The 27,717-nt window shown below is 44.7% G+C and overlaps 1 protein-coding gene and 1 long non-coding RNA gene across 3 annotated transcripts in view; one reads left to right on the forward strand and one right to left on the reverse strand.

The window, feature by feature from the left end:
- Window positions 1–27,717, forward strand: part of LOC139757178 (uncharacterized) — a 221,445-nt gene that overhangs the window by 76,973 nt on the left and 116,755 nt on the right. The window lies entirely within an intron of this gene.
- On the reverse strand, window positions 1,697–26,742 carry LOC139757175 (uncharacterized). 2 transcript variants are annotated; one of them, XM_071677301.1, is made up of 8 exons: window positions 26,515–26,742; window positions 17,189–17,372; window positions 8,920–9,007; window positions 7,068–7,207; window positions 5,105–5,311; window positions 3,947–4,210; window positions 2,814–2,967; window positions 1,697–1,857 (listed from the first exon to the last, which is right to left on the reverse strand). In XM_071677301.1, the coding sequence occupies exons 2-8, from the start codon at window positions 17,348–17,350 to the stop codon at window positions 1,748–1,750; spliced, it is 1,125 nt and encodes a 374-aa protein (XP_071533402.1). In that variant the 5' UTR covers window positions 17,351–17,372; window positions 26,515–26,742; the 3' UTR covers window positions 1,697–1,747. The 2 variants fall into 2 exon arrangements, with proteins under 2 accessions (XP_071533402.1, XP_071533403.1); XM_071677302.1 differs by having other exon boundaries at window positions 5,105–5,296; window positions 26,515–26,740.

The following is a 27,717-nucleotide window of genomic DNA, read 5'->3' on the forward strand; positions in this document are numbered from 1 at the left end:
AGGTCTTATGCAGGTCTGTAAACCTAAAGATGAACGTTTCGGTTCTTTGATCAAAAGACGAACAAATTGAATTAGATCTGTCTTCAGAGTTGGCGCATAACATATTTTACCAGACCAAGACAGTGGTATATAGGGAGGAAAATGGGATACCGCTCTTTTTCGTGGTAAATTTTGGGCTGTGGAATTGTTCATTGTGCCGTCCGGCTCTGAAGCACGACGGTACGACCCCCGTGAACGCGACGGTACGACCCTCTTGAACGCGGCGGTACGACCCCTTGAACGCGGCGGTACGACCCCTTGAACGCGACGGTACGACCCCTTGAACACGACGGTACTACCCCCTTGAACGCGGGGGGACGACCCCTTGAACGCATCGATGTTATTCTCGACTACGCCGGTGCGACCCTTGAACGTGCCAATGCCAAGTGTTAGGTATGATGTCCTTGGCCTTGATCGTGACCCTTAGAGGTCGCTTAGGAGGTCACGCCATGATACTTAAGGCTCGCATTATTATCTTCAAGGGTTGCACATACACGTTCAAGGGTTAATCAGCCGTAGACGTGAGTACGAAACTCTTGGACTGGATGGAACATATCATCCCATCTAGTTGTCCAGCTGGTAACATGAGCAGAGGTGTCACACAGTGCCCTGCACCTCAGACGACTTGCATGTGTATACCTCATGTGAGAATTGAGAAACTAAGCCTCTCCCATCACCTGCACCAGTTTGTGGTTGATCCTTGCTTGAAAAGGCTTCGAACTGATTTACGATACGGAAATAACGGGCTTAGGATAATGTCTCATTTGACGCCGAAATGATAAGTTTCGAGTCATGACGTTTTGAATCACGTCGCGAGTTCGACATCTTTCGAATCACAGTTCGAATGTGAACGCGATTCGAAGTAACACGTAGTCGAATCGAAACGCCTCGAAATAAAGTTTCCAGTGAACACGTCTCTAGTTAACTCTCTCCTGTGATACGTTAAGGTGTAGTAGGAACGTATTCTCCTAGATGCCTCTCTTTATCACTTCAAATTCCTTGGGAGTTTACCCAGGTGGGAGAACCCGCATTCTGAATCAGCTTGCGGTAAAAAGAAAACAGTTTCGATCATCAGTCTGGAGGAGAGACAGCGAGCGTACTAGATGAGAACGAAACCCACTGGTGTTGTGGTTCCTTCCTCTACACCTTCAAAGCTGCCTACCTTCTGGATGGCTTGCGTTCCCTCCCTCTCAAAGAAAAGATTAATCGTCATTGTCATGTAAGAAAATGGGATACCGAAGACTATTCCCATCTGTTGTGGTTTTAATACATCGCTTGCGTATATTTCCATAATGTTTGGGATTCTTTCTTAATATTTGGGATTGAAAGTTCGTTCACTTTGACGAAGACCAAAAAGAAAAAATAGACATCGCTCATAATAATTTTTTTTTTCTTCGGCTGAATACCCCAGAGACGACAGATGTAATGAAACGACTTTTAAAAGAGACGTTTTATCTAATCGGCAAGCATTCTTGGGTTGCTATTAACGCGTTCGTAAAGCTTAATGTGATATAGATATTGTCCCAAGGGAGGAAAAAAAAAAGAAAACCCCAGCTGGTGATTCTTTAAAGTTCGGCTTCAAGATAATGCTGTACCACCGCAAGACATGAGAAACTTAGTCAAGAATCTGAGGAGGGATGGTGTAAGAAAACGACCCTTAAAGAATAACAAGAAATATATGTATTTTATTTGATATATTTTCTATACACTATTGCGTTAGGAGGAGGAGGAAGAGGAGGGGGCAGGTGGCCGCTACCATCGACACGACGCCGCTCCAGCGCAGGGTGTCGCCTCCGTTGGCAGTGGCCGATCGCTGGTCTGAAGGGAAGAAGGAAGAGAGAAACACACTATTAATAATTATCTTGACAAAGACTGTTCGCGCTGCCGTCAAAGGGGAGAGAGAGAGAGAGAGAGAGAGAGAGAGAGGCACACAAACACGTTAACGGGTATTCACTCCACGTGTAAACAAAAGACACGCACGGTACACCTGTTGTATGTACCCACACATACACACACCAGCCATCTACTTCCATTTCAGACTCACCCTGACCCGCATCTTTCTTCCTGTCTTCTAACCACCCTATTACAAAGGAGACATCCAACAGTTATATCTTTTTTATATATGCATATGTCAGCGATTTATTCCACGGAGGGAACTGTTGCCAGGGGGTTATTACATACTACTCAGAGATCCATTAAGATACACCAGCCATTTTCTCGCCTAATAACAGGGAGGTGGGGCTTTTCGGGAGCCTCCGCCCATCTGCGCTAGCAGTGACTTGCACCGAAAAACTCTCCCGCTGTCATTCTGGCTGAGAGAGACGCACAGCTGAGGAGATTGGACTCGTTGATGCTAATAAGATACGCCTGGCGGACGTCCAGTCGCTGGGGCGTATGCGAGTGGAAGCGGCCCAACAGCCCACCTGGGTATGGGGTAAGACAGAGCTCAAGATGACTTCATTTATGTACTTTGAGCCCAGGACTGAGAAGAATAGCTGTATACTTCGTGTATCCTTTGTGTGTGTGTGTGTGTGTGTGTGTGTGGTGGCTGAAGTTATAGTGCTAAGGATAGCGGTTATAGCTCCCGTGGCTGGCTTGGGTTTATATTATCATCCTTAGGGATAGGGAGGCGAAATGACAGCCCAACCACTTATCTCCCTCGTTTAGTAGTAGACCAGTCAGATAGATTTGAGCGAAGGGGCAGCTGCTAATCCTCTCCTCCTGTAATATCGCCCTCAAACACCCACTCTCCCGCCGACCATAGACCAACCAACCTGTGTTGTGTTGTCTGCGCTGGTGTCTGCTCATGTGGATGACTTCGTCACGAAGTTCCTGTATCTCCTCCTCCTGCTCCCGGTGGCTGGCCTGCAGGGTGTGCCTCAACTGCTGCTCCTCTTCCAGAATCTCCCGTTCCAAGTCGTGCAGGCGCTACAGGGGAAGGAAGAGAACGGAGAGTGTGGTCGGCTTCGTGGTATACAGGATGCTCTTAACTGTTCGGACACGTCTGTGGCCTAAACGATCATTATTGTATTGTGAATAACCCAATGGATGTCATTACTTAGCTCATTAAGCTTGTTAGTAGCCCTCTGTGTCTGCAAAAGGCTTAAGCTGTCATGACTAAGCGTGATAGTAACCCTAACTGTCACTGTATTGTCTGTGAATGGTTTTAAGCTGTCATAGCATCGTTTCTAAGCGGCTTGGATCAATGTTTTTAGATGATCTAAACTGCCATTTGTTTATAATGGTCTAAACTGTCATTACATAAGTCTAAATGGCCTGAGCTGTTATGAGATCGATTGTAAATAGCCTTGATTATCATGGCATTGTTTCCAAATGGCATTAAGCAGTAAACACAATAGAGATGGCCTAAACTGCCATCTTTGTTTGAAAATAGCCCCGACTCATCTGTTTGTAAAGGGCCCTGACTGTTAACGTTAAATGGCCCCGACTGTCAACTGTTTGTGAATGGTCTCTGTTGTGTTATATGTTACTCTGTAGTTTTCATTGGCACGAGAAGGGAGTCTGTTACCTGCTGATCTTGTCAAAAACATTGATCTCAGTTCTGGTACACTACTGTTGGTACGTGAACAGATCTGTTATTGTCGTACTACATTACTGTTAGTACGTGAACAGATCTGTTATTGTTGTACTACACTACTGTTGGTAAGTGAACAGATCTGTTGTTGCTCTACCACACTACTATTGGTACGTAAACTAAACTGAAAGCAGAGGCGAAAGAGATGAGGCGACAGTTTTATGGTTTACGATGGCCTTCCCTTCTTTGTGACTGGGCCGAAGCTGTCATGTGACGCCTGAAGGCTACAGCACATTACATAACCAGGTATATAGCACCATGTGTACTTTAAAACCTCCCTCCGTCATCTCCGACGGGAGTAGCGAGCCTTACCTCCTCCTCTTCATGTATGAAGGTCTTGAGGACATCGAGCTCGTCTTCAGCGAAGGTACCGCCGTGATGGGGCGTCTGAGTGGGATGCGGTTCCTCCTGCGGGGGTGCGTGATGAGGTTCCTCCAGGCTAGCGGGAGCAGAGTCTTTGATGATGACTTTCTTCCTCTTCTTTTTACCCTCTGCTTCGGCCTTGGCTCTGGCCTTGCTCTGGACGCTCTGGCTGTAGTCGAGGAGGGCGTCCAACTTCGTCATGTACGGGCAGTCCTGCAGCGCAGATGACAGATGACAGGTTTTAGTGATCGGTAAAGATAGGTTTACTAACGTTGGTTACAATTGGTTTTGATTTAAGATTTACTTAAGTTGGCTAACTTATGTTTGTTTTTTTGCTTTGTTTGGGTATCTTAAGTTAGGAATGCATCGGTAGGTACTCCATATAATACACGTGAGATACCAGGTGTTCAAGAGGTAATATAAATCGTAGGATAGTAGGAAAGAACCCATATTCCCATGTAAGAGCGAGACACGATGTTGATACTAATGGGAAAAAAAGGGAGCATCAGATAATGGTATAAATTCGTGATCTTTGAGCATAACGGGACGACCTGAGAGCACAACGTAACACTGTGTTACGACACGTTGGTATGATGACCTAGCCTTTGACCCCACGGGTCGTATTGTCGTACCCAAGGATGGTACTTTGTGCTCAAGTGTCGTAAGTCCTGCTCAAAGGATCAAATGAGGTATTACAATGGATTGATGATTATGGGCTGTATCTGCCCTCCATGCATTCGTCGATCTAGTAGATATAGAGAGAAAGTCGTAGAGTTCTTCATGATTCTCCATATCTGCCTCTTATAGTGTGAAAATCTTACTGCAAACCGTCCCCCATCTACCATACCCTTACCACATACCGACAGACACCTACCCCTAGTAGTGATAGACTCGTCCTGCTCAAGCAGTGCTGGACACCTGCCCTGGCGGTGCCAGACACCCAAACCAGTGCTAGACACCTGATCTAACAGTGCCAGACTCTAAACCATCAGTGCTAGACTAACCCTACCCTAATAGTGCTGTACTAACCTGCTTCAGCGCTGACACACACACACCCACCCGCCCTTCGACCAGACCCAGGAACCAGCTGTGGGTATTTCAACTTACTTTCCCATGGCTGACGGTCTTCATGTGGGTGGGGTCGATGCCCTGCTCAGCTAGCACGTCGCGACACAGCGTCACGTACGTCTGGTCGGGGTTTGGGACGCGTGTGAACACCCAGGAGAAGGCTGCACGGAACCCCATGAAGGCCATGCAGGAGTGGACGCAGGCGTAGTTGTCGTAGTCGGTCGACACGATCTGTAGGGGAGAAGGCTATGAAAAACGTAAACATCCTCAAGGACAACAGATATAACCAAGCGCCAACAGTCATCATTGGTTACTACGGACCTCTAAGGACAGCCAGGCTATCACCACCACCAGCTGTTGTCTCCACACATACACACACACAGTCACAACACCCACGACCTTATTGTGAAGCGATAGACGTTGACTGGTCCCTCCTTCCCTCCCACCCGAGCCAATGTTTCCCAGTCGTTCACGGTATCAGAATCGGTTCTCCGAGTCGCCTCACCGCTCTAAGGCCATCTCGACGTTTGAGGCTGAGTGTAATGATGACTATAGGCCGGACAACTCTATGGGATCCAGGGAATATCCCGGGATCTGGGGAATGTCCCGAGATCTAGGGAATGTCCCGAAATCCAGGGGATCTTCCGAGATCCCGTATAAACCTCGGATGATAAAGGAAAATTTGATAAAAAGTGAAATGATAAAAAGTGAAACATTTAGTACAAAAGGAATCTTATATGGTAAGCAGGAATTGGTCTACAAGCTGTATGAAACATGAAAGCAATGTGAAACTTATGAAAATGATATCAAACATAAGTTTCCTCTGAAAATCTAAATAATTTTTAAACGATTTCTTTTGACCTTCACAACTGCTAAATTTGCTATCGTGTCGCAGAAAATATAACAGTAATAGAATATAATACAATGTATATTTAACTGAATTTTTGCATTACTATATGATAATGAAAACAACGGCATGAGAAGTATTGACAGTGACACATCTACATTGTAAAAATAATGGCCAGAAGACACTAAATGGAATAGTAAGGCCAGGATCAGAGCGGATCCAACCGTCGCCTCTGCCCCGAGAGATCTACAAGACTTGCAACCCAGCTGGATATACTCGGGATCACACACGCTATTGTAAGAGGCGGAACCTTCTGTTGCTAAGAAGAAATGAAAGCTAACCTCCGATACGTTCTACGTAAGAGGCGCTGCAAAGACTAGATGACCCTCCCAAGCTACATAATGAGACCGTCCAAAATATCTGCCAGTGGGAGTGAAAACTGGAAGAATTAAGTGGGTTTAGAACACTCGGACAACAACACATTGTCCCTTCGTCAGACGCTTCTCGAGGACGAAGAAACATAACTTGCTCACGGTTAAATCGCCAACATCCGCCGGAGATTGTCGCAGGTACAGAGGCACTCGGACCTCTCTCTCTCATGTCTCATCTGGTAGGGGGTTAAGAGGACGTTCTCCTAACTCACCTGGTAGTGGACGTCCGCCTGGCAAGTCCTCAAGACTCATGTGGTCGGGGATATCCTCGTGACTCACCTGGTACGTGGCGCCCTCATGACTCATCTGGTAGGGGACGTCTAGGAAATCTTCATGATTCAACTGGTAGGGGGCGCGTTAGGGACGCCCTCATGGCTCACCTGGTAAGGGGGCGCCAGGGAGGCCCTCATGGCTCACCTGGTAAGGGGGCGCGCTAGGGACGCCCTTATGGTTCACCTGGTAAGGGGGCGCGCTAGGGAGGCCCTCATGGCTCACCTGGTAAGGGGGCGCGCTAGGGACGCCCTTATGGTTCACCTGGTAAGGGGGCTCGCTAGGGACGCCCTTATGGTTCACCTGGTAAGGGGGCGCGCTAGGGAGGCCCTCATGGCTCATCTGGTAAGGGGGCGCCAGGGGCGCCCTCATGGCTCACCTGGTAACGGGGCGGCAGGGACACCCTCATGGCTCACTTGGTAAAGGACGCCAGGGGGACGCCCTCATAACTCACCTGGTAGGGGGCGCTAGGGACGCCCTCAGCGTCGACAGTCAGGACTCCAGGCTGGCCCTCCGTAGGCCGCATGAGGGAGTTCTGTCGCACCTTCGTGCCTTCAGCGTTCAGTCCCCGCTCCACCGCAGTCATTAAGTCGCCTGCATAGAAAATGGAATATATATACTCTACAGCAGTTGACCATTTCCTTCAGTGCAAGGTAGCTCCAAGAACGGACGTAGAACGGCCTCATTTGTCCACATTCGGCTCTCCAAGCCCCATAGTACCTTCCTTAGCTTCCCATAACCACTCCATATCCCCTGCGTTAACAGCACGTCGTCCCCTTTATATCACATCGTTCAAATTCTCTTATCCCTTACACACCTTTCACCCTCCTTCATGTTCAGGCCCCAATGGCTCAAAGCATCCTTCCATCTCATTTTCGATTTCTCATCCCTCCTTACTCCTGCCACCTCCGATGCGTGAATATGTCACTCGCTCTTGACTCCTAAACCCCTACGTGCCCAGACCACTCCAGGTACACCTCACTCAGCTCCCTGTTATACTCGGTTTAGTGTCGAATTTCTCTCTTGCTCTATAATTCCTTATGAAATCAACCCTCCTTGCGCCATCTATTGACGTCAAGCATTTGATTTCCCACACATCCAACCTCCTCCTGTCTTCCTTTTATCTTGTACTGCATCACTGTAACCAGTACCACATTGTTAGCAGGAACTAGAAGAATCTTTGAGAGTCTGACAGTCGTTCATGGCCCACCAATTACTGGATGATTGCATAGTTAATGGGGTTGATTGGCTGTTGCTGGATGTGTAATTGATAAAAGGTTTACTGGTCATTCATATGTGGTTGATTGGTAGTTCGTTGTTAATTGGCTGTGATTGTTCGTTAGCGAGGCAGTCAGTTGGTAGTAGATTTGTTAATTAGCTGATATTGGGTGGTTAATTAATAGTAGTTGATGGATTGGTTGGCTGATGAAGGATGGTTTATGAGTAGGATTAGGTTCGTGAATTAGGTGATGATGGGTGGTTGATTAGTCGGTCATGGGTAGTTAATTGGTCCTTCGTTGATGCGTAGTGAAATCGCAAGCGTAAAGATGTCCCTTGGGTGGAAAATGTTTTTTTTTTTTTTTATCTTTCAGATTTGAGGCTATTTCCTGGTGGTCAACGGTGGCATGTATCTCGGGTAATTGGCAGGTGAGCCAGTGAGTCATAAATTGGAAGGTAATGGTGGTTATTGAACAGGTAATTAGTGTTTCAACGACAGGTAATTGGCTGTTCATGACAAGGTAATAGATGGAAGTGGTTATGAGTATGATTAGTGGGTACGTGTGGAAAAAAGGTTTAATCTCATCAGCTATAACTGGGCAGTTCACCTCTCCGGTTCATGAGTAAGAGGAAGACTCACCTCTCCAGGTCATGAGTAAGAGGAAGACTCACCTCTCCGGTTCATGAGTAAGAGGAGGACTCACCTCTCCAGGTCACTGGTAAAGGGAAGACTCACCTCTCCAGGTCATGGGTAAGAGGAAGACTCACCTCTCCGGTTCATGAGTAAGAGGAAGACTCACCTCTCCAGGTCATGGGTAAGAGGAAGATTCACCTCTCCAGGTCACTGGTAAAGGCAAGACTCACCTCTCCAGGTCATGGGTAAGAGGAAGATTCACCTCTCCAGATCACTGGTAAAGGGAAGACTCGCCTCTCCAGGTCACTGGTAAAGGGAAGACTCACCTCTCCAGGTCACTGGTAAAGGGAAGACTCACCTCTCCAGGTCACTGGTAAAGGCAAGACTCACCTCTCCAGGTCATGGGTAAGGGGAAGACTCACCTTTCCAGGTCATGGGTAAGGGGAAGACTCACCGATCCATGTATAGTTGGTCATTGAGCAGGAGACCACGTTGGAGTATTCATTGGGTACGGTTTCTATATTGAACCAGATCCCGGAGTACTGAAAGAAAACGGAATATAGACTTAATATCGTACAAACAAAAATTTTTTAAACCGTTGATTACTTCATGATTCAAATTATATTTCGTCACGTGACATATACAGTAAAAAACTGAAATGGAAGCATATGAACTCTGAAATACAAGGGGGAAAATTATGGATAAAAACCATTTGATATAGACCATCGGAACATGTAAAACTGTACATGGGAAAGGTGGGTACAACCAGAGGATTATAATATGGAATTATCATAAACAGAATCGTAATTTCCATGAGGTTGTTGTGGATGTATTACGTATATATTGTTATTATCCCTTGTCTGGTTTGTGTGTGTGATTTAGTATTAGTTCGCCCCGTTGGTCGACTTTATATAGGGGGGTTAACATCTTACATATGGGTGGAATGGGTATGTCGTACCTTCCTTCAGAGCAATGTCACTTTCCCCAAATGTTCAACAGTTGCACACAAGACTCAGAATATTACATAATTCTACTCGAGGTGAAATACTATCGTCCCGTATCGAAGGTTTGGCAATATTTTGATCATTTTAAGACGTCATACTCTACGTATCAGAATATTGTACGTTCAGGGAGACATTATGGTATCCACTCGTACTTATGAGTTTCCATTTGGGCGAAATATTGTACACAAGGGGTTTCTGAAATGTGGATTTGCATTTAGTGACAAAGTATCGTATGTATGGTTTGCCATCGTACTTCTGGCTTTTCATTTAAGGGGGGTATCGTACGGGACGGGTAGCCATCGTAGATGTGGATCTGCTCGCCGACTAGACACACCAGCACCGTGGTTATTGCTGACGGACAATGTGGTCATGAATATTGCATATATTATATCATTTACATAAGGCATGGATGTCCTTATCTTACAAGTTCCGAGTTACCGCTTGAATTACAATCTATACGAATGACATCTCTTTTTCCAGGGCTGTCACAGATACATTTGCCGTCTTTGCCCTTGAGACTGACTTCAGATATGAACTTAGATGTTAATCGACTCATTTGTTTGGGATCTATTGTGAACTATTGTACATTGATGGAAAAATATTGTTTACCAGTTCTTCATGCTAACTTTCACCATTTTCTTTCTTAAAGTCGAAACTGGAAATGAATCACATGGTGTAATCATGGTGTATAGAGGGAGCATGTTGTCCAGCCGTCTGAAATGGTTATTTTGGGGAGACGAGACCTCTCTCTGCGGCCTAAGGAAAAAAAAAAAAAAAAGAAAAAAGGATATATTGCTCATTCAGTGTTGCCCAAGTACGATGATCACTGAAGACATATTCCTCATTCAGTGTTGGACAAGTACGATGATCACTATACACACATTGTTCATTCAGTGTTGCCCGAGTACGATGATCACTGAAGACATTCCTCATTCAGTGTTGGACAAGTACGATGATCACCATACACACATTGCTCATTCAGTGTTGCCCGAGTACGATGATCACTGGACAGATTCATCATTCAGTGTTGCCTGAGTACGATGATCACCACACACATATATGCCCTACGTGGTGATGGATAGTGTTTGGGACCAACGAGGGAACCAACTGCTCCCAGTTTCCCCCAGCTGGTGTACTCAGGACGAATTCATCCGAGCAATGCTTCATAGCTTGACTTGAGGCTCGAAAATGGCGAAGGAAAAAGAAAAAAAATACAGATTTTTCGAAGTTGCAGATAAATTTGTAGACCTGATTTATCATAGCCATTATCTCCTTCGTATAACCTCATATCTTCTACTTTGTTCGGAGGTAAGATGGAGTCGTGTGGTGCAATCGTAAACAAGGCCTATTTTGCACGTCGAACCTGTCTTGACCTATCTGGTTATCAGCTGACATATCCCAGCAATTATGCCTCTTTAGTGCTTCTCATCTCTTCGTAAGTCCAGGTTTAAGACTATGAGAGGAAGCTGGCCCCCCGAGTCTGGACTAGCGGTTGATGTAGACTGAGTATATGCTATCTGCATTGATGTGGCTTGAGCATAGTGCTAACTGTTGATGCAGACTTAACATAGGGAAGCTGTTGATGCAGACTGGCCATTGAATAGCCATTGATGCAGATTGGGCATTGAATAGCCATTGATGCAGACTAGACACAGTGGAGCTGTGTTGATGCAGACTGGGCACAGGGGGGCTGTGTTGATGCAGACTGGGCATAGGGGGGCTGTGTTGATGCAGACTGGGCACAAGGGAGCTGTGTTGATGCAGACTGGGCACAGGGGACCTGTGTTGATGCAGACTGGGCACGGGGGAGCTGTGTTGATGCAGACTGGGCACAGGGGAGCTGTGTTGATGCAGACTGGGCACGGGGGAGCTGTGTTGATGCAGACTGGGCACGGGGGAGCTGTGTTGATGCAGAGTGGGCACAGGGGAGCTGTGTTGATGCAGAGTGGGCACAGGGGAGCTGTGTTGATGCAGACTGGGCACAGGGGAGCTGTGTTGATGCAGAGTGGGCACAGGGGAGCTGTGTTGATGCAGACTGGGCACAGGGGAGCTGTGTTGATGCAGACTGGGCACAGGGGAGCTGTGTTGATGCAGACTGGGCACGGGGGAGCTGTGTTGATGCAGACTGGGCACAGGGGAGCTGTGTTGATGCAGACTGGGCACCGGGGAGCTGTGTTGATGCAGACTGGGCACGGGGGAGCTGTGTTGATGCAGAGTGGGCACAGGGGACCTGTGTTGATGCAGAGTGGGCACAGGGGAGCTGTGTTGATGCAGACTGGGCACAGGGGAGCTGTGTTGATGCAGAGTGGGCACAGGGGAGCTGTGTTGATGCAGAGTGGGCACAGGGGAGCTGTGTTGATGCAGACTGGGCACAGGGGAGCTGTGTTGATGCAGACTGGGCACAGGGGAGCTGTGTTGATGCAGACTGGGCACGGGGGAGCTGTGTTGATGCAGACTGGGCACAGGGGAGCTGTGTTGATGCAGACTGGGCACAGGGGAGCTGTGTTGATGCAATAAGCATATCTTGAAATGGCTGGCAGTCTGCTTTGTACATTGCCCTGATTATTACGTGTGTGTACTGTGGCTCCTGGTTAGCATTTTCATAATGATGGTATGACCCCTGACCACAGCCACACGACCTTTTGAATACGACCGCACGACCCTTGAGTATGATGGCCTGGCCTTTGACAGGCCATCATACCCAAAGGTCGTGCTCGAGGGTCGTACCATCGTGCTCAAGGGTCGTACCGACGTGCTGAAGGGTTGTATCGTCGTGCTCTAGGATCGCACCGTCGTGCTCGAGGGTCGCACCGTCGTGCTCGAGGGTCGCACCGACGTGCTGAAGGGTCGTGCCGTCGTGCTCGAGGGTCTTACCGTCGTGCTCGAGGGTCGTACCGACGTGCTGAAGGATCGTATCGTCGTACTCAAGGGTCGCACCGTCGTGCTCGAGGGTCGCACCGTCGTGCTCGAGGGTCGTACCGTCGTGCTCACGGGGTTAAAGATTATCATCCTACACTATCATACTCTGTTGTCTTTTGGAAAACTAAATTATCAATTCTCAAGCCATCGTATAATTCTTTCTTTGGTAAACAAGAATATTATCTTGAATTAAGATGAGATAATGTCTGCCTTCCATCCACTGATCTGCTCTGAGATCGACGCAAAATTCTGAATTTACATGATTGGTCATGGCGTCCCCAGCGGGTGCCTGAGTTTAGATAACGTTACGTGCAAAACTAACAATTTGACTTCATGGAACAACTTTTTATATCCACTGATCAAGATGAGGCTGAAGGAATCGGGGGAGAGGGAGGGTGGGAGAAGCTCTTGCCTTGTTACTGAAAAGAATTGGTAGATTAAATAAATATATATTTATAATTTAGCTTCTGGCCTTTGTTATATATATATATATATATATATATATATATATATATATATATATATATATATATATATATATGCCAGATAATTATAGCAATCTTCTCGAACTGGGGGGTTCTATATCTACGTTTTTCGTGTTATCTTTCCTCTTGTAAAAAAAAAAAAAAAAATCTATTAATATGTATAATATTTAATATATTTTTGGCGGATCAGTCATTAGTAATAATTACTGTATGTACGATATCTTAGCAAATCTGTTTGAACTCTGCGCATATCCCAAGCGCACGACGGCCATTTAAACCTGCGCGCAGACAGCAAATTTCTGTAATGTACTTTGTCGACGCACACATATATATATATATATATATATATATATATATATATATATATATATATATATATATATATATATATAGTTTGTAAAGCTGATAAACGAATAGGATTAAGATCCAACTCTCTTATCTCCAGTTCATTATAAGGTGTGGGTTGGAGTCGAATGCGTATCACATACAATTTGGTCTTGGAACAGCATTTCGAACAGTTGAAAAACGTATTCGGACCTTTCGATTGGTTATTATAACTTGAACATTGACGGCTTTGATGCCTTTGGTGATCACCAGGACAATTTAAACTCTGCGAACCAAAGGACATTTAAACGGGATGTGTGACACCCCTTTCCACTGGTAGAGTGGGCGACACATTGTCCTTCAAGCGTCGCGCAGTGTTTGGGGTTGGACGGGGTTAGGAGGGGGTCACCTCTCCTTGTGAGTAACCCGCGCCAGGTTAAGGGGGCTACTTATCGACCCACCTCAAAGAAAGGACGTGCAGTCATAACAATTGTTTTTTTTTTTTATATATATACTTCTGTGTGGTGCTCTACGCTCGTGGGGTCCCATAACTCGAACTTTCTCCGTTGTCATACAGCTTTTTATAATTCTGAATATTCTGAGTACACTGTAAGTCTCATCACTCGGTTTGTTCCATTCATCCACCACTCTTATACTATAAAAGTAAATTCCTTGATTATGCCTTTTCCGACAAGATGTTTTCGCTACATTATAGATTATGGATTCTGATTATTCTTTCCTTGTATATTTGAAAGACTGATTTAAAAACTTAATGGTTGTGATCAGGTAACCCCTTACTCTTCTCTTTTCTTCATACTGGACAAAATGAAGGCGTCTAACCTTCCCCATGTATATTCGCTGTCTTAATTCTGTCACCATCCTTAGTGACCTCCTCTTACCCTTCTCTATTAGATCTTCGTGCTTCTCTGTGAGCGGTCACCACACGTGAGGAATGTATTCTAGTTGTGGCCAAAAGTAAGTTGTGAACAGATTGCTGAATATTTCCTTATCCTTGGACTTGAATGCAACTCTACTGTTTGCCAGCAGACAGTTTGTCAACATAATCATTCTCTCTCAGGTTAGACTCTGGCAATAGTAATGGAACGATTGCGACTCCCAAGTCCCTCTTACACATCCATTCCTGCAGCTTATTTCCTACTAAGCTGATATTCATAATGAGGTCTCACACATTGTCGTATCCCTGTTACTTTGCATTTACTTGGTTTGAATTTCATCACCCTTGAATCAGACCAAGTCTCGAGTCTCATTAGGTCCCCTTGTAAGTTGATACAATTCTCCTTGCTTTATTTCTTCCCCCCCTCTTCACGACCTTAGCATCATCCATAGATATATTCGGATAGGATTCCATACCTAATGGTAAGTCATTCACAGAGGCAGCTTCTGATCATCTTTTCCAGTACTTTATAGACCGTTCTCATCAAGGAGACCGGTCTGTAGCGTAGCGAATCCTCCCTGTCTCCTTTCTTAAAGAAGGGCACGACGCTTCCCCTACTTTACTCCCTTGCCGCTTTAACTTCCTACAACGACAAGTTGAACGTTTTTGCTTGTGGTTTGTCAAATATATCTGTTCACATGGATGGTGGAATTTCATCAGAGCCATGAGATTTATGTGGATCAAGACCCTTTGGTCTTCTCTTTGTTTTATCCTGATAATTTCAGTGCCATCTGAGACCTCCTTCCCATTCCGTCTTAATGGTTGCTAGGGCTATGATGTCTTCCGCTATGAAAACACTTTCAAAAGTTGTCATTCAGCTCCCCGCATACCATCATATCCTCTTCATTTCTTCCCTTTGAATTCCTCAGCTTCATTAGTTGCTCATTGAATGACTGTTTATTACTGATGGTTTATGGAAACGTTTTGGATTTTTTCTCCAGCCTCGTCCATAATATTTTCTCAAGTTTCTTTCATCATCCTTTCTTATCCTGCTATATTCGTTCCTTTCAAGCGATTAGCGCTCACCACAGGATAGTTCTGATGAAGAGCTGTGTGATTTACATTACAAGCGTTTTGTATGAGATTGAGAAAGTGTGTGTATTTGTAGACTGAATGCGAATAATCCACTTGTCTACGACGAAGACTGAAGAGACAGCAACCTGGGCCAGGGAGTGGAACTTGACAGTGATTCTAGTGCTGGCTCACTGCTCCGTCCTCGCTAACCTTCTCGACACCCAAATGGCAGGACCTCCATGTTCGGTGGATGTCTTCTTCCTACGAATACCCACACACACACACACACACACACACACACACACACACTCATCTCTGTGTGTATACACCTTCCAAACACTGAGTCGTATGTTCAATTATCTCATCAGTAGCTATAATTCTATCCGGCAGAACAGGTATCAGAGATAATGATAACCTTTTTTTTTTCTTCTATGTTCAAATCTGGAGCTTCATCAATTAAGTCCATGATAGCAGTGATGCCAATCAAATACATCATCATACTCACTGGTCATTACTAATTGTGTTGTCTAGTGATCTGAAGGTGCCCAGATGAAGTGCCTTTGATATTCTGGGTGGTGGTGTTTCTGGGTTCGGCCCCAACGACCAGTCGCGCCTAACGGCAGAAAATGACCGTTATATAACGGCAGAAAATGACCGTTATATAACGGCAGAAAATGACCGTTATATAACGGCAGAAAACGACCGTTATATAACGGCAGAAAATGACCGTATATATAACGTCTGAAAATGACCGTTATATAACGGCCGAAAATGACCGTTATATAACGGCCTAAAATGACCGTTATATAAAGTCTGAAAATGACCGTTATATAACGGCCGAAAATGACCGTTATATAACGTCCGAAAATGACCGTTATATAACGGCCGAAAATGACCGTTATATGACGGCCGAACATGACGGTTATATGATAGCCGAACATGACTATTATACAACTTTCGAAAAAGTGAGTTATATAACGGCCGAAAAAATGGCCGTTACATAACGACCGAAAAAAAATGCGTTATATTAAGTCCGAAAAATGACCGTTATATAACTGCAGAATATGACCGTTATATAACGGGCGAATGTGACCGTTATATAACGGGCGAATGTGACCGTTATATAACGGGCGAATGTGAACGTTATATAACAGGCGAATGTGACCGTTATATAACGGGCGAATATGACCGTTATATAACGGCCGAACATGACCGTTATGTAACCGCCGGAATTTCTTTAATATGTCTTCTTTGTCAAGAGTATTTTTCTCAGTATGCAAATTCTTCCACACTATCCCTGGTGTGCTCGCCAGATGGCGCGATATGACTGACCGTGGCGAGAGTGAAAGTGTTCAAGTCTTCTGTGTTCATGTTCTTTAATTATTCAGGTTTTAGATTAACGAAAATCTATTCACCGCGTCATCATTTATAACTGTTTATTTTTTTTTTTTTCTTCCCGTTTTTCGGTGCATGTTTGATGCTGGTTATTGCTTGTTTTAATCAGATTTTGGAGGGAAATTGTTTACTTTGCCGACAGACATTTTCGTGATCGTAGATATTATTATTATTATTATTATCATTATTGCTATTACTATTATCATTATTTCATCCTTCCTCAACCCCCTGATCCCAGCCACAGTTTCTTCCATATACCTAACCCCCAACTCCCTCCTAAGACCTTATCGGATAAGGTTTTGGGATATGGCTTATTCTAATACACACTCCATTTTTTTTTTTTAACCCCCCAGCATAGCTGCGACCCCCATTCCCACCACAAACCCCACCTCAACCCCAAACCTCATCTCTTGCCTCTTTTTTAACCCCCACTGCAGCCCAAACCTTAATTCTAACTCTGTGTTTACTCCAACCCACTTCTAACACGCCCACGTCCAGCCATGAAACAGCCACGCACTTATACATGGAGATAGCCATTGCGTTTTCCAGGATACTGGAGGAAGACACTAGACCACATCCACTAGGATACTCGAGTCCCTTGAAACAGAGAGGAATATGAAAACTTACCCTTTCAAAATTGGTATTGGGGTCGATCTTGACATGCGGACATTCGCCGAATTCCAGGAACTTGGGTATGCCAAAGCCAGTCACCAGAGGGATATGAACGAGGGCCACCAGCAGACACGCGCAGGCAGCCACTCGTTCCCATCCTCCAGGTACCCCCGACATGCCCAGGATTTGATACCTGAAACTAAAAGAACAAAATTATCACATGATTCTACTAGAGAACAGTTACAAGGGACATTGACAAGCATAATTCTTCAAAGAATTAACGGGCATTTTTCTGTAATTCCAAATTCTCGTTGGTTTTGGCTCTTTTCCTTCGAGGATTTCGTTGTAGTGCAGTGGAGTGAATACATAAAAGAACCACGAATCATTTCGTTGTGTCTTATGCCCACGGGGAAGGTGGACTGTAGAACACGACCGGGAAGGTATCATTATATTTTGTCCCCTTCAATGTGGATGTGGTCTATAGCCACTGTGTACGCGTCTGGTGGTGAAAAGACTCTGGGATGGTATAAGCCGTCAGCCAGTGTCAGCAGAGTTTCCAGGTGGTGGTCAAGAAGGGTGTCAGCAACATCAGGACAGGAAGCACTTAAGATTTTGGTCAGCATCCGGATGGCCAGTAAGGCTGAGGCTGTCATTAGGCCTGTGACCTCCCTGCTTCCTGCTCGGCATTGGTGAATATCAAACCCTCATTGAACACGGCGGAGCCCAGCCTTTGGCCATCATGCCTAAGGGTTGTATCGTCGTCCTCAGTGATCGTAAACCACTGTGGTACCGACATTCTAAATGACTGTTAACCACTGTGTTCCTGGACGGTAACGCCATTTTGAATGGTCGTAAACCAGAGTTCATGGGCAGGACTGTGGTGCCTACCTGTTTTCTAACCTTTAAATGGAGTCCGACGATCGGAGTTGCGCGGATTATTTTTGCCTCAAAACTATCCACAAGACTGGATATATTACGGTTTCCCCGTCCCTCACGGGTCTTTGTGCAATTCCTCAGTCGATTTAGATTAAAGTGCAACAACATGTCTCCCACGATTAACTGTGAGAGGAACACAACCCCTGATCTCTGAGGGCTGGCGGTTGGGATGAATGACGTTACATGGATATGATATAGTCATGAGGTTTATTTCGTATGCGATCGGCAAAGGCCGTGGACCGACTGTAAGCTGGAGGACAACCCACTTCTTAATGGTCAGTAACAGCAGCTCGTCAGGAGATATGTTAGGGCAGCGGGTGTGGGGACAAAGAAAACTATTCCTGGTGAACGTGGATGGTGGATGTACTCGTATACTCATGTGTGTTGGTGTGTGTCTGTGTCATGGCGTGATCACCACTTGTGTTTTACTTTGGCGAGTTTTGCACCCGTGTTGCCACGTCTCGTAACCTTGTATGTACCATGTCTTTACTCCTGTGTGTGTATTTACAAACAGACGCAGACTCGACCAGGTACCTCCATTCGTCGAGCAGGCCTGAGGGAGGAAGAGCACCTGTATGTGTGCCGTACGGGGAGGGAGTTCTACACTCGTAAGGCACCGTCTCTTGAACTCCCCTTACTATCAAACAACTTTTGAATCTTCTTAATAACTTAATGATTCCCGCTGAGTTGCTTGTGATGGCCAGTGGTTGCTGTATCTTTGCACCTCTCGAAGAACTGCTCACTGCTGCCACCAACGAACTGATTTAGAAATTTGGTTATGATCAAGTCTCCTCTGACTCCTCTCTCATTCATGGTAGGCAAGGTTTTTGGCCTCCAGCTTCTTACTGTAACTCAGCTCCTCTCTTTTCATGACCCATCTTTGTTGTCCCCTGGATTTCTATTTGTCCTTTAAGTCTATATTTTTCTTTCTGATGTTTTCAGATTTGGGAAGTATATTCCAACTTGGGTCTTGTGTACGCCATGAGTAGGCTGTGAGACAGGGGTATTGGTGCTGTCTGAGTCATAGGTGAAATGGAGGTCTTCGAGAGGCAGTTGTCTGCTCGACCCAAGGTTGCGGCAGTGGACAGGATGTGACTCATTATCTAAGAGCAATGCCAAGAAGGAAGAGGGAGCGAGGAAGGGAGAAGAAGTGAGAGATGTATAATGTGCATCAAGGGTGATCAATGTTAGACTCAGGGTGGATGTTAGGTATGGAGTAAGAAGAGTGAATGTGAACGTGGAGTGACTGAATAAGAGAATTGGTGAAGATGAATGAGTGAATGAGTCTATTGAGTGTATATGAGACCAGGTGCCATGAGCGATCGGAGTCAAGATGTATGAGTACAGTGAGTGTGAATCAGGAAGTTGAGTGCTGTAAATGAAACAAATGACTGAGAACCACTGCCTGGTGAGTGAATGAAGTGAATGAAATGAGAAAGATGAATAGATAAGCAACAAATGAAGGGAGAATTTGGCAGAGAACTCTAGAAAAATGTGTGGAGGAGAGGAAAGTGTTATCTTGGCCTCTGTAAAACCTGGTGATAATGGTGGCATTACGATCTCGAGTTATTGCTCCCTAAATTCTGCAATCCCTCCGCCTGCCCCGGGGAAAAAAAAAAAAAAAGAGACGTCAGAGCCTCGCTTGCTTCAGCATTTCATTCAGACTCATTAATGAGACCAAATGACTTCGAGGTTATAATCAAACGTAACATTGGAGCGAGGAGTTGTAAAATCAAACTCATTAAAAAAAATAACAATAGAATGTCATGCCAACTGGTTATCTTTTTTCCCCAACAGTTATTTCTGTAAACTTCAATTTCGAGAGTGATTTGATGCAACCTGCGAGTATTTAACGTGTAATTCTTAAGGACGGGAGACTTGGTGATATATATTCTGTTGAATCATTTTGCTTAAGACATCTTTTTTGTACATTGCGGCACTTTGTTACCAAATGATTTATAATGATGGCAATATATACATGTTGGTATGGCCACACACACCCCTCACACTTTTACTACAGAAGCATCAGAGGTAGATGGAAGCCTTTATGACCAGATACCCGAACTTGATAATGAACATGATTCGACTCTAGTGAGAGATGTGGGAGATAAGAATATGTATCTAAGAAGCGGGGTTATCCCTTTCTCAGCAGCTCTGTGCGTGCGCTATGCCTTAAACTTGCTTAATAGTTCTGTATTACAATTCACTGGGAAGTTTTGGTACAAGTGATAGCCAATAAGACGTGATGCTGGTCAACGCTTATGTCATGAGCGAATATTCAAGTTTCAGACTTACAAATTCTTGATGATAAATGATAAATGTGACATGGACAGAGACTGGAAAAGCTTCTGTAAGACTTTCAAAGCAGAAGGAGCATGATATAAACCTATGTCTGGCAGACGGTGATTTTCCAGAACTAAGATACAATTATGCAACAGTAAAATGAAGAACTGTCTGTTGCCTAAATGATTGCACACACAGAAAAAAACAACTCATGGAGAATAATGATTAATGTGATAGACTTCTTCACTTTCTCTCACATGTTCGCTGTTTCTAGGTTTAGCGTGGTAGCGCCAGGAACAGACGGGGAAAAGGCCTCATTCGCCCACATCTATTTTCTAGCTGTCATGTGTATTGCATTGAGTACACAGCAACCCCCGAACACCCCACCCCACCCTAGTAAACTACATATATTTGCGTAGAAAAAGACAATCATACATCAGAATAAACTTCAAGAGGAAGATTACATTTCTTTTTTTTTCTTTTTGATAGCAAAGAGAAACGTGAAAGAATTTCTTAATTATAAAGAGAATCGAAAAAAAAAAATCCTTACCCACACCATTGATTCATTCTTTAAGGAAACCTTTAACTTTCTTCAAGAGAACGAAGCCTTGGCAGAGATCTTAGATCACTTCATTTACTTATTTCCTAAACTGTCGTTGAATGCACAGCAGATGTTACAGATCACAGTCAAAAATCGAGAGGAATATATATATATATATATATATATATATATATATATATATATATATATATATATATAATTGGGGAACATAGTGACATGAACGTTCAAGCTGTATCATCGACACAAGAGAGAATGAACGTAAATACATCCTCAAGTGCTGTTAAGCTAGGAGTAAGCTAATACTCTGACGGCTCTGTTCAGTAAACTCTCCACAGAGAATATTTTCTAGCGTAACAACAGTAGTCAATGGTCATAAATGATTCTCCGCCTAGAACTTATCTACCCAATTAGCACAGAGATCACGGTTGGTAACCTTTAAGGCAACGGCCAGTTCGAAGACCACCCCTCACTGAACGATGGTCAGCGCGTTTTATATTCTAACGAAATCGTTCATGTTTGAGGAAGCTGTTTGATGTCTTTTATACTGTGATCAACAGTCTTGATAACGGTATATATATATATATATATATATATATATATATATATATATATATATATATATATATATATGTTGGAAAGGATCACAATTTTGCGCGTGACCAAGATATTTCTATGAGTCCACGGGGAAAATGAAACGCGAAAAGTTCCCAAGTGCACTTTCGTGTAATAGTCACATTATCAGGGGAGACACAAGAGAGAAATATAACAGTCAGTTGATATACATCGAAGAGACGAAGCTAGGATGATGTGATTATTACACGAAAGTGCACTTGGGAACTTTTCGTGTTTCATTTTCCCCGTGGACTCCTAGGAATATATATATATATATATATATATATATATATATATATATATATATATATATATATATATATATATATATATATATATATATATCTACTTTGATTTTTGCGTAAGCATCCGATAAACTACATCTCATCAAAGAAAGCTCGCGGAAGTCGAGAGAGACTTTATATTACTGGCGTTGTACTAAGATGGTTTGAAGATTTAGTTTGTCATCTGTAAACCAAGTGATGGAAGATCCAGCCTCGAAAAGCCTAGATCTAACAACGGGTGTTGCAGATATATATATATATATATATATATATATATATATATATATATATATATATATATATATATATATATATATTCTCTGCCATTAATGAAACTGGTAATGGACCCCAGTTGTGTGAGATATCAGAATTCGCAGACAATACTACGACGGGGAAGTAAAACCAAATATAACTTGAATGTCTGCGCATTTTGACTGAAATCGAAAGTGTGATGGACTGCGCTACCAGGAAGTAAATAGATTATAATAGCATTGTGCGCAGCGATGCGTACATCAGTCATAAAAACAAGAGGGCCAACCCGCAGTATAAATTCCGCAGGGGATCTTAAAGGTAAATGATGAAAAAAAAAAAAAAAAAACTTGAGCGTAGTAATCTCTGGTAACCTTGAGCCAAGTTGGCAGCGCACAGTAGTATACACAATGCTTTAAAAAAAAAAAAAAAAAAAAAAAAAATCCTTGGCTTTATAACGCGGGACGTTCGAATTGTCTACGAAATTAAGCCTCACTCTTTCCTGCTCACTGGCGCATTTTCATTTAGAACACTTCGTTCACTTATGGTCACACTGCTAGAAGTCGAGATTTGTACAAGATCGCAGAGGCAAGCACTCAAGCTAATTCCCAGACTGAGAAGTAAATCCTCTGAGGACTGACAAGACTACTTATCTGCAAGGGGGGAAAAAAATATGGTAGCTGATTTAAAGCAAGACTTGCTAGACAAACAGAGACTCAGCCGATGTGCTTAAGATTCCCTTGAAGGCTACGTTTGACTGGTTCTACTCGCGTTCATGGATACTCGTTGGCAAACGTTTGGGTCAAAATGAGGCGATTCCCCCTTTGTTCTCCTCTTAAGAAGACTTGCTAACGTACGAAATTATTTGGCCCCCCTTCTTCTCCTCTTAATAAAACTGGCTGAAGTACGTAATTACTTGCAAGTTAGACGAGAGCAGCACCATAGAGACGTTCAAGAATAGACCTGACAAGATATACTTCGTTCTGGTGAATGGCTGGCATTACTTGCGTCTGGTCGTATATATACACAAAGCTTCCAGGCACCACTTCTGTGGTCGTATGTCATACCTTGTGACTCTTGATTTCTTCCAATGGCGCGAGCGGCAACGAAATTATCCAGTCGTCTGTTTTCCCTCTGTGTGTTCCTTTCTCGTATCTATTTCTGGTCATGGTCCTCCCTCCCGCAACAGACACTTCCGTGAAGACTCAAAGGTTTTATCTTTTTTCCACAGCCTAAACGCGTATATGTTGCAGCCGGTCAGACGAATGCCCATGACCTAGTCTCCTTTTGCCAGGCCCTTCACTGTGTCCAGCACACTCACCCGACGCCGTAAATGTTCGTACTTATCCTTCCCTTCCAGGCAGCTGTAACATATATAGACTTCTCCAAGTCCATAAATGTTGTATATAAAGTCGATCTGTTTTTTGCTTCCCCCCGTGCATCTCCAGAGTTTTTTTTTCTTATCGGAGTGAATGTGCGATGCCCAACGAACCACACCCTTCCATAAACTGCTCCTGTTTATCTGTCAAGTGTTCCATTGGTAATCATCTCAATTCTCCCAGCCTCCACCATGTTCCTTTCCTGGCATACGTAAGCAACGAATCCAATTCATTGCTCTTGACGTTTGTCTGTATCACTTTCACCTTCGCAAGACGCTCAATGTTTCCTTTTTCCCTCCATTTCTCGACCCCCTTCCCTCCCACCTTCGCAAGACGCTCAATGTTTCCTTTTTCCCTCCATTTCTCGACCCCCTTCCCTCCCACCTTCGCAAGACGCTCAATGTTTCCTTTTTCCCTCCATTTCTCGACCCCCTTCCCTCCCGCCTTCGCAAGACGCTCAATGTTTCCTTTTTCCCTCCATTTCTCGACCCCCTTCCCTCCCACCTTCGCAAGACGCACAATGTTTCCTTTTTCCCTTCATTTCTCGACCCTCTTCCCTCCAACGTGACCCATGGTCATGTTCTCGATATTTCACGACACAGTCCAGCAACCTTATCTTCCAGTTATTCCATGAAATCTCGTCATCTTGCTGGTATTATCGGCTGGAACATTCTCTCGTTCCATGTAGCTTACCTCCTTCCTGACCTAACCTATTGAAACATTTCACCAACTAGTTTTCATAACGGTATTTACGAGAGTAAATCTCTCAATCTTTTTCCAAAATGTATTTGAACATTTCCTCATTACCTTCAGTACCCAGTGTTCTCCAGGAAGCTTAGCCTCACTCGTTTCTGTTCACTTCTTACAACCGTTTTTTTTTTCTCTCTCTCTCTATTTCCTTGGTCATTTACATCTGTGTGTTCTTTTCTGTTTTCATTTGGTTCCCCAATCCATCCCACCTGTTCCACGAAAGGTCGTTCCTTCTTATTCGAATCGCTGTCCTCTCATATCTCTTCTCTTCGCCTTGCAACCAACCCTTCTCAGTCTGAACTATCATGCCCTTGTTCACCCACATGTACACCATCCCAGATGTGAACATGTCAGCTTGCAGAATGGTCCAAGTTCTTATTGTGAACAAGATTGTATTGTGGTTCAAATTGCCTGCGAGTCCGAGAGTCTGTATACTTACACAAATTGTTAACGTAGCTTCGACAATGATAGAAATTATCTGTGAACGAGTGGATGAAGATGGGAAGAGATAGAGGTGATTAGTGACCTAAAAGTGAGATTGTATTGCGGCACAAATTATCACTGAGATTGGATGATAGTAAAATTCTATGAAAACGGGGAGCGGGCTTCTGATGTATCATATATCAAGTTAGTGAGGAGCGAGTTAAGATAATTGTACAAATTATCTTGAGTGGGGAGTGAGCGATCACTGATGATGGTACAAACTGTCAGTGATTTAAAAGTGTGCTCACAGTGGCAGAGATCCTCAACGGGAACTGAACCTGGCCACTGGTGCAAATATCTATCGGACAGAAGGAGCCTGGACAATGATGCGAATGTTCAGTGGGACAGAAGGAGCCTGGACAATGATGCGAATGTTCAGTGGGACAGAAGGAGCCTGGACGATGATGCGAATGTTCAGTGGGACAGAAGGAGCCTGGACAATGATGCGAATGTTCAGTGGGACAGAAGGAGCTTGGACGATGATGCTAATGTTCAGTGAGACAGAAGGAGCCTGGACGATGATGCTAATGTTCAGTGAGACAGATGGGAGCCTAGACGATGATGCTAATGTTCGGTGAGACAGAAGGAGCCTGGACGATGATGCGAATGTTCGGTGGGACAGAAGGAGCCTGGACGATGATGCTAATGTTCAGTGAGACAGATGGGAGCCTGGACAAGCGAGCGGATGTCTAGCGAGTCAGGAAGGGGCCCGGACAATAGTTCTAATTATCTATGGACGAGGGGTTGACATATGGTGATGATAGTGACGGTGACCAGCCAAATGAATGGGGGCAAGATGAACACGATACTCCGAGCTTGAGCATCAGAACCGAGAGGAAAAATGGACAGTAAAGACGAAGGAGGAGGAGGAGGAGGTGGTGGTGGTGTAGCAGGAGAAGGAGGGAAATGCATTCAAATATTCCCAGAGATTTACAGACAAGGCGAGGACTTGAAACACAGACGAGAGGACCAGTAGGCGGTGGATTAGGTTCTTGAAGAACTTAATCAGGGAAATCTTCATGACTAGCCCTAGCGGATGTGAGACGAGGTCTCGAATTCCTCCACTCACTCATTAAAGAGGGAAAAAAAGTTTGATTACTGTAAAGATAAGGGACGGTGTGAGTGAGATCAGCAATTACGTCTTGTCTTTGTAGTTTTGTCGTCTTCGTTCGTCTCTTCACTGTTTTCACTTTCTAGCGACTGCTTCACCGAATAACGTTTTCTAAATGCAAGGGTGTCGCACTAGAGCTGGATCCCGTTGATTTCGTTCAAGTTGATCTACCCTTATTTTTCCACCCGCCGTTGACGTGGTCTTATTTTCCCCCCCTCTTTGACGTGACTTTATTTTCCCCGTCGTTGACATGGCCTTATTTTCGACATATTTAACGTGGTCTTATTTTCCACGTCGTTAACGTGGCCTTATTTTCCCCCTCTTTGACATGGCTTTATTTTCCCCATCGTTGACGTGGCCTTATTTTCCCACACGAGAGGAGAGATCGTACGGGATATTTGTGCACTGTCAACCACCCTTTGTCAGTCATAAGAGAGACAGCTTTCGATACACAGTACACTCGAGAACATGTAAACCTCATGTAAGTATACACTCTTCGAAGGCTGGTTTACCACACGCACACACACACACACACACACACACACACACCACATTTTGTGACACTTAGGCAAAGATTCTTCCGTACATATTTTTTTCCTTTTCTTTTGGCTCATAAATTCCTTTCAAGCTGCTCGTCATCTATGGTCTCTTACGACTTACAACTACCTGGTGCATTAAAATCACTGACATACCTTTACGCTATAGCTTTCGCTGGTGGCAAAATATCCACGAGAGTCGAGTCCACAGAGGTAATGATCAATATTCCGAGCAACTTGGTTACTTTTGGGAATTATAAAGGAAGGAGAGGTTGAGGATGATCGAGCCAAGTGGCTGCAGGATCGCTGGGAGGGGTAGCAGCGAGCGAGCGAGCGTGTGTGCCAGCGAACTGTCTGGCTGGAGAGGAATAGAGGAAATGAGACACCCTCCCATCTCGGCGGGGCCTTGCAGCTTTGGCAACCTGGAAGTGGGAGGTTCCTGCACCAGCAGAGGGAGGAGCTACGCCCCGTGGAGAAGGGGTCAGTAGGTAGGTAGGCAAGGCAAGGCAGGGAGGGAGGGAGGGAGGGAAGCTGTGTGGGTGGGAGAATGGATTGTAGTAGCGGGTGACTTGTGGTGGTGTGAGGTCGCTGGTGAGGGTGGGAGGTGGTGAGGGGAGACAGGTCGCTGGGGCAGGTCTTCTTCGGCTTTGCGAGGAACTCGTTGATCATTTCCAAGAACTTGCATCACCTGCTTTGATGTTTTCTCTTTTTTCTGTTAACCTCATTATCAATAAGAGTCTGGCTCAAGTGGGAGGCTTCTATACATACCCAGGGGTCGTTTCTTCGTGTTTAATGGTCGTAGCGTCGTGTTTGAGGGTCACACCGTCGTACTTAAGGGTCACACCGTCATACTCAAGGGTCGTACACAAGGGTTGCACCTTCGTGCGACCGTCGCACTCGAGGGTCACACCATCGTACTCAAGGGTCACTCCGTCGTCCTCGAGGGTCGCACCGTCGTACTCATGGGTCAACACTGTCGCACTCGAGGGTCGCACCGTCGTAACTCAAGGGTCACACCTTCGTCCTCAAGGGTCATACCTTCGTACTGAAGTAGATACCTCAGAATATTAGTCGTTTCTACGAGTGCATTGACTCTCGTATCTGTGGCTGTTTATCTGGTAATAATACTAAATAGAACGAGCTCATTACTTTCGTAATCCAGCACAATGTGTCCCCCTCTCTCTCTCTCTCTCTCTCTCTCTCTCTCTCTCTCCCTCTCTCCCCCTCTCTCTCTCTCTCTCTCTGTCTCTACATTCTAGTTGGCTAGGCAATGATATTTTTTTCCTGGCATGAACATCGCAGGAAGGAAAGTTCAAGTATGATGCATTCCATCATTATATTCTTTCCTGCGTGTGGCGG

This window comes from Panulirus ornatus, chromosome 25, assembly GCF_036320965.1.
Source record: "Panulirus ornatus isolate Po-2019 chromosome 25, ASM3632096v1, whole genome shotgun sequence".
Taxonomy (NCBI): domain Eukaryota; kingdom Metazoa; phylum Arthropoda; class Malacostraca; order Decapoda; family Palinuridae; genus Panulirus; species Panulirus ornatus.

Bases quoted from the DNA above. Each gene is read 5' to 3' on its own strand.
- LOC139757175 (XM_071677301.1), bottom strand. From the start codon at position 17,350: ATGTCGGGGGTACCTGGAGGATGGGAACGAGTGGCTGCCTGCGCGTGT. The intron at 7,208-8,919 runs GTGAGTCTTCCC...TTTTCTATGCAG, and splicing joins GACCAACTATACATGGATCG to GCGACTTAATGACTGCGGTG. The intron at 5,312-7,067 runs GTGAGTTATGAG...CGTTTTTCATAG, and splicing joins TCCCTAGCGCCCCCTACCAG to CCTTCTCCCCTACAGATCGT.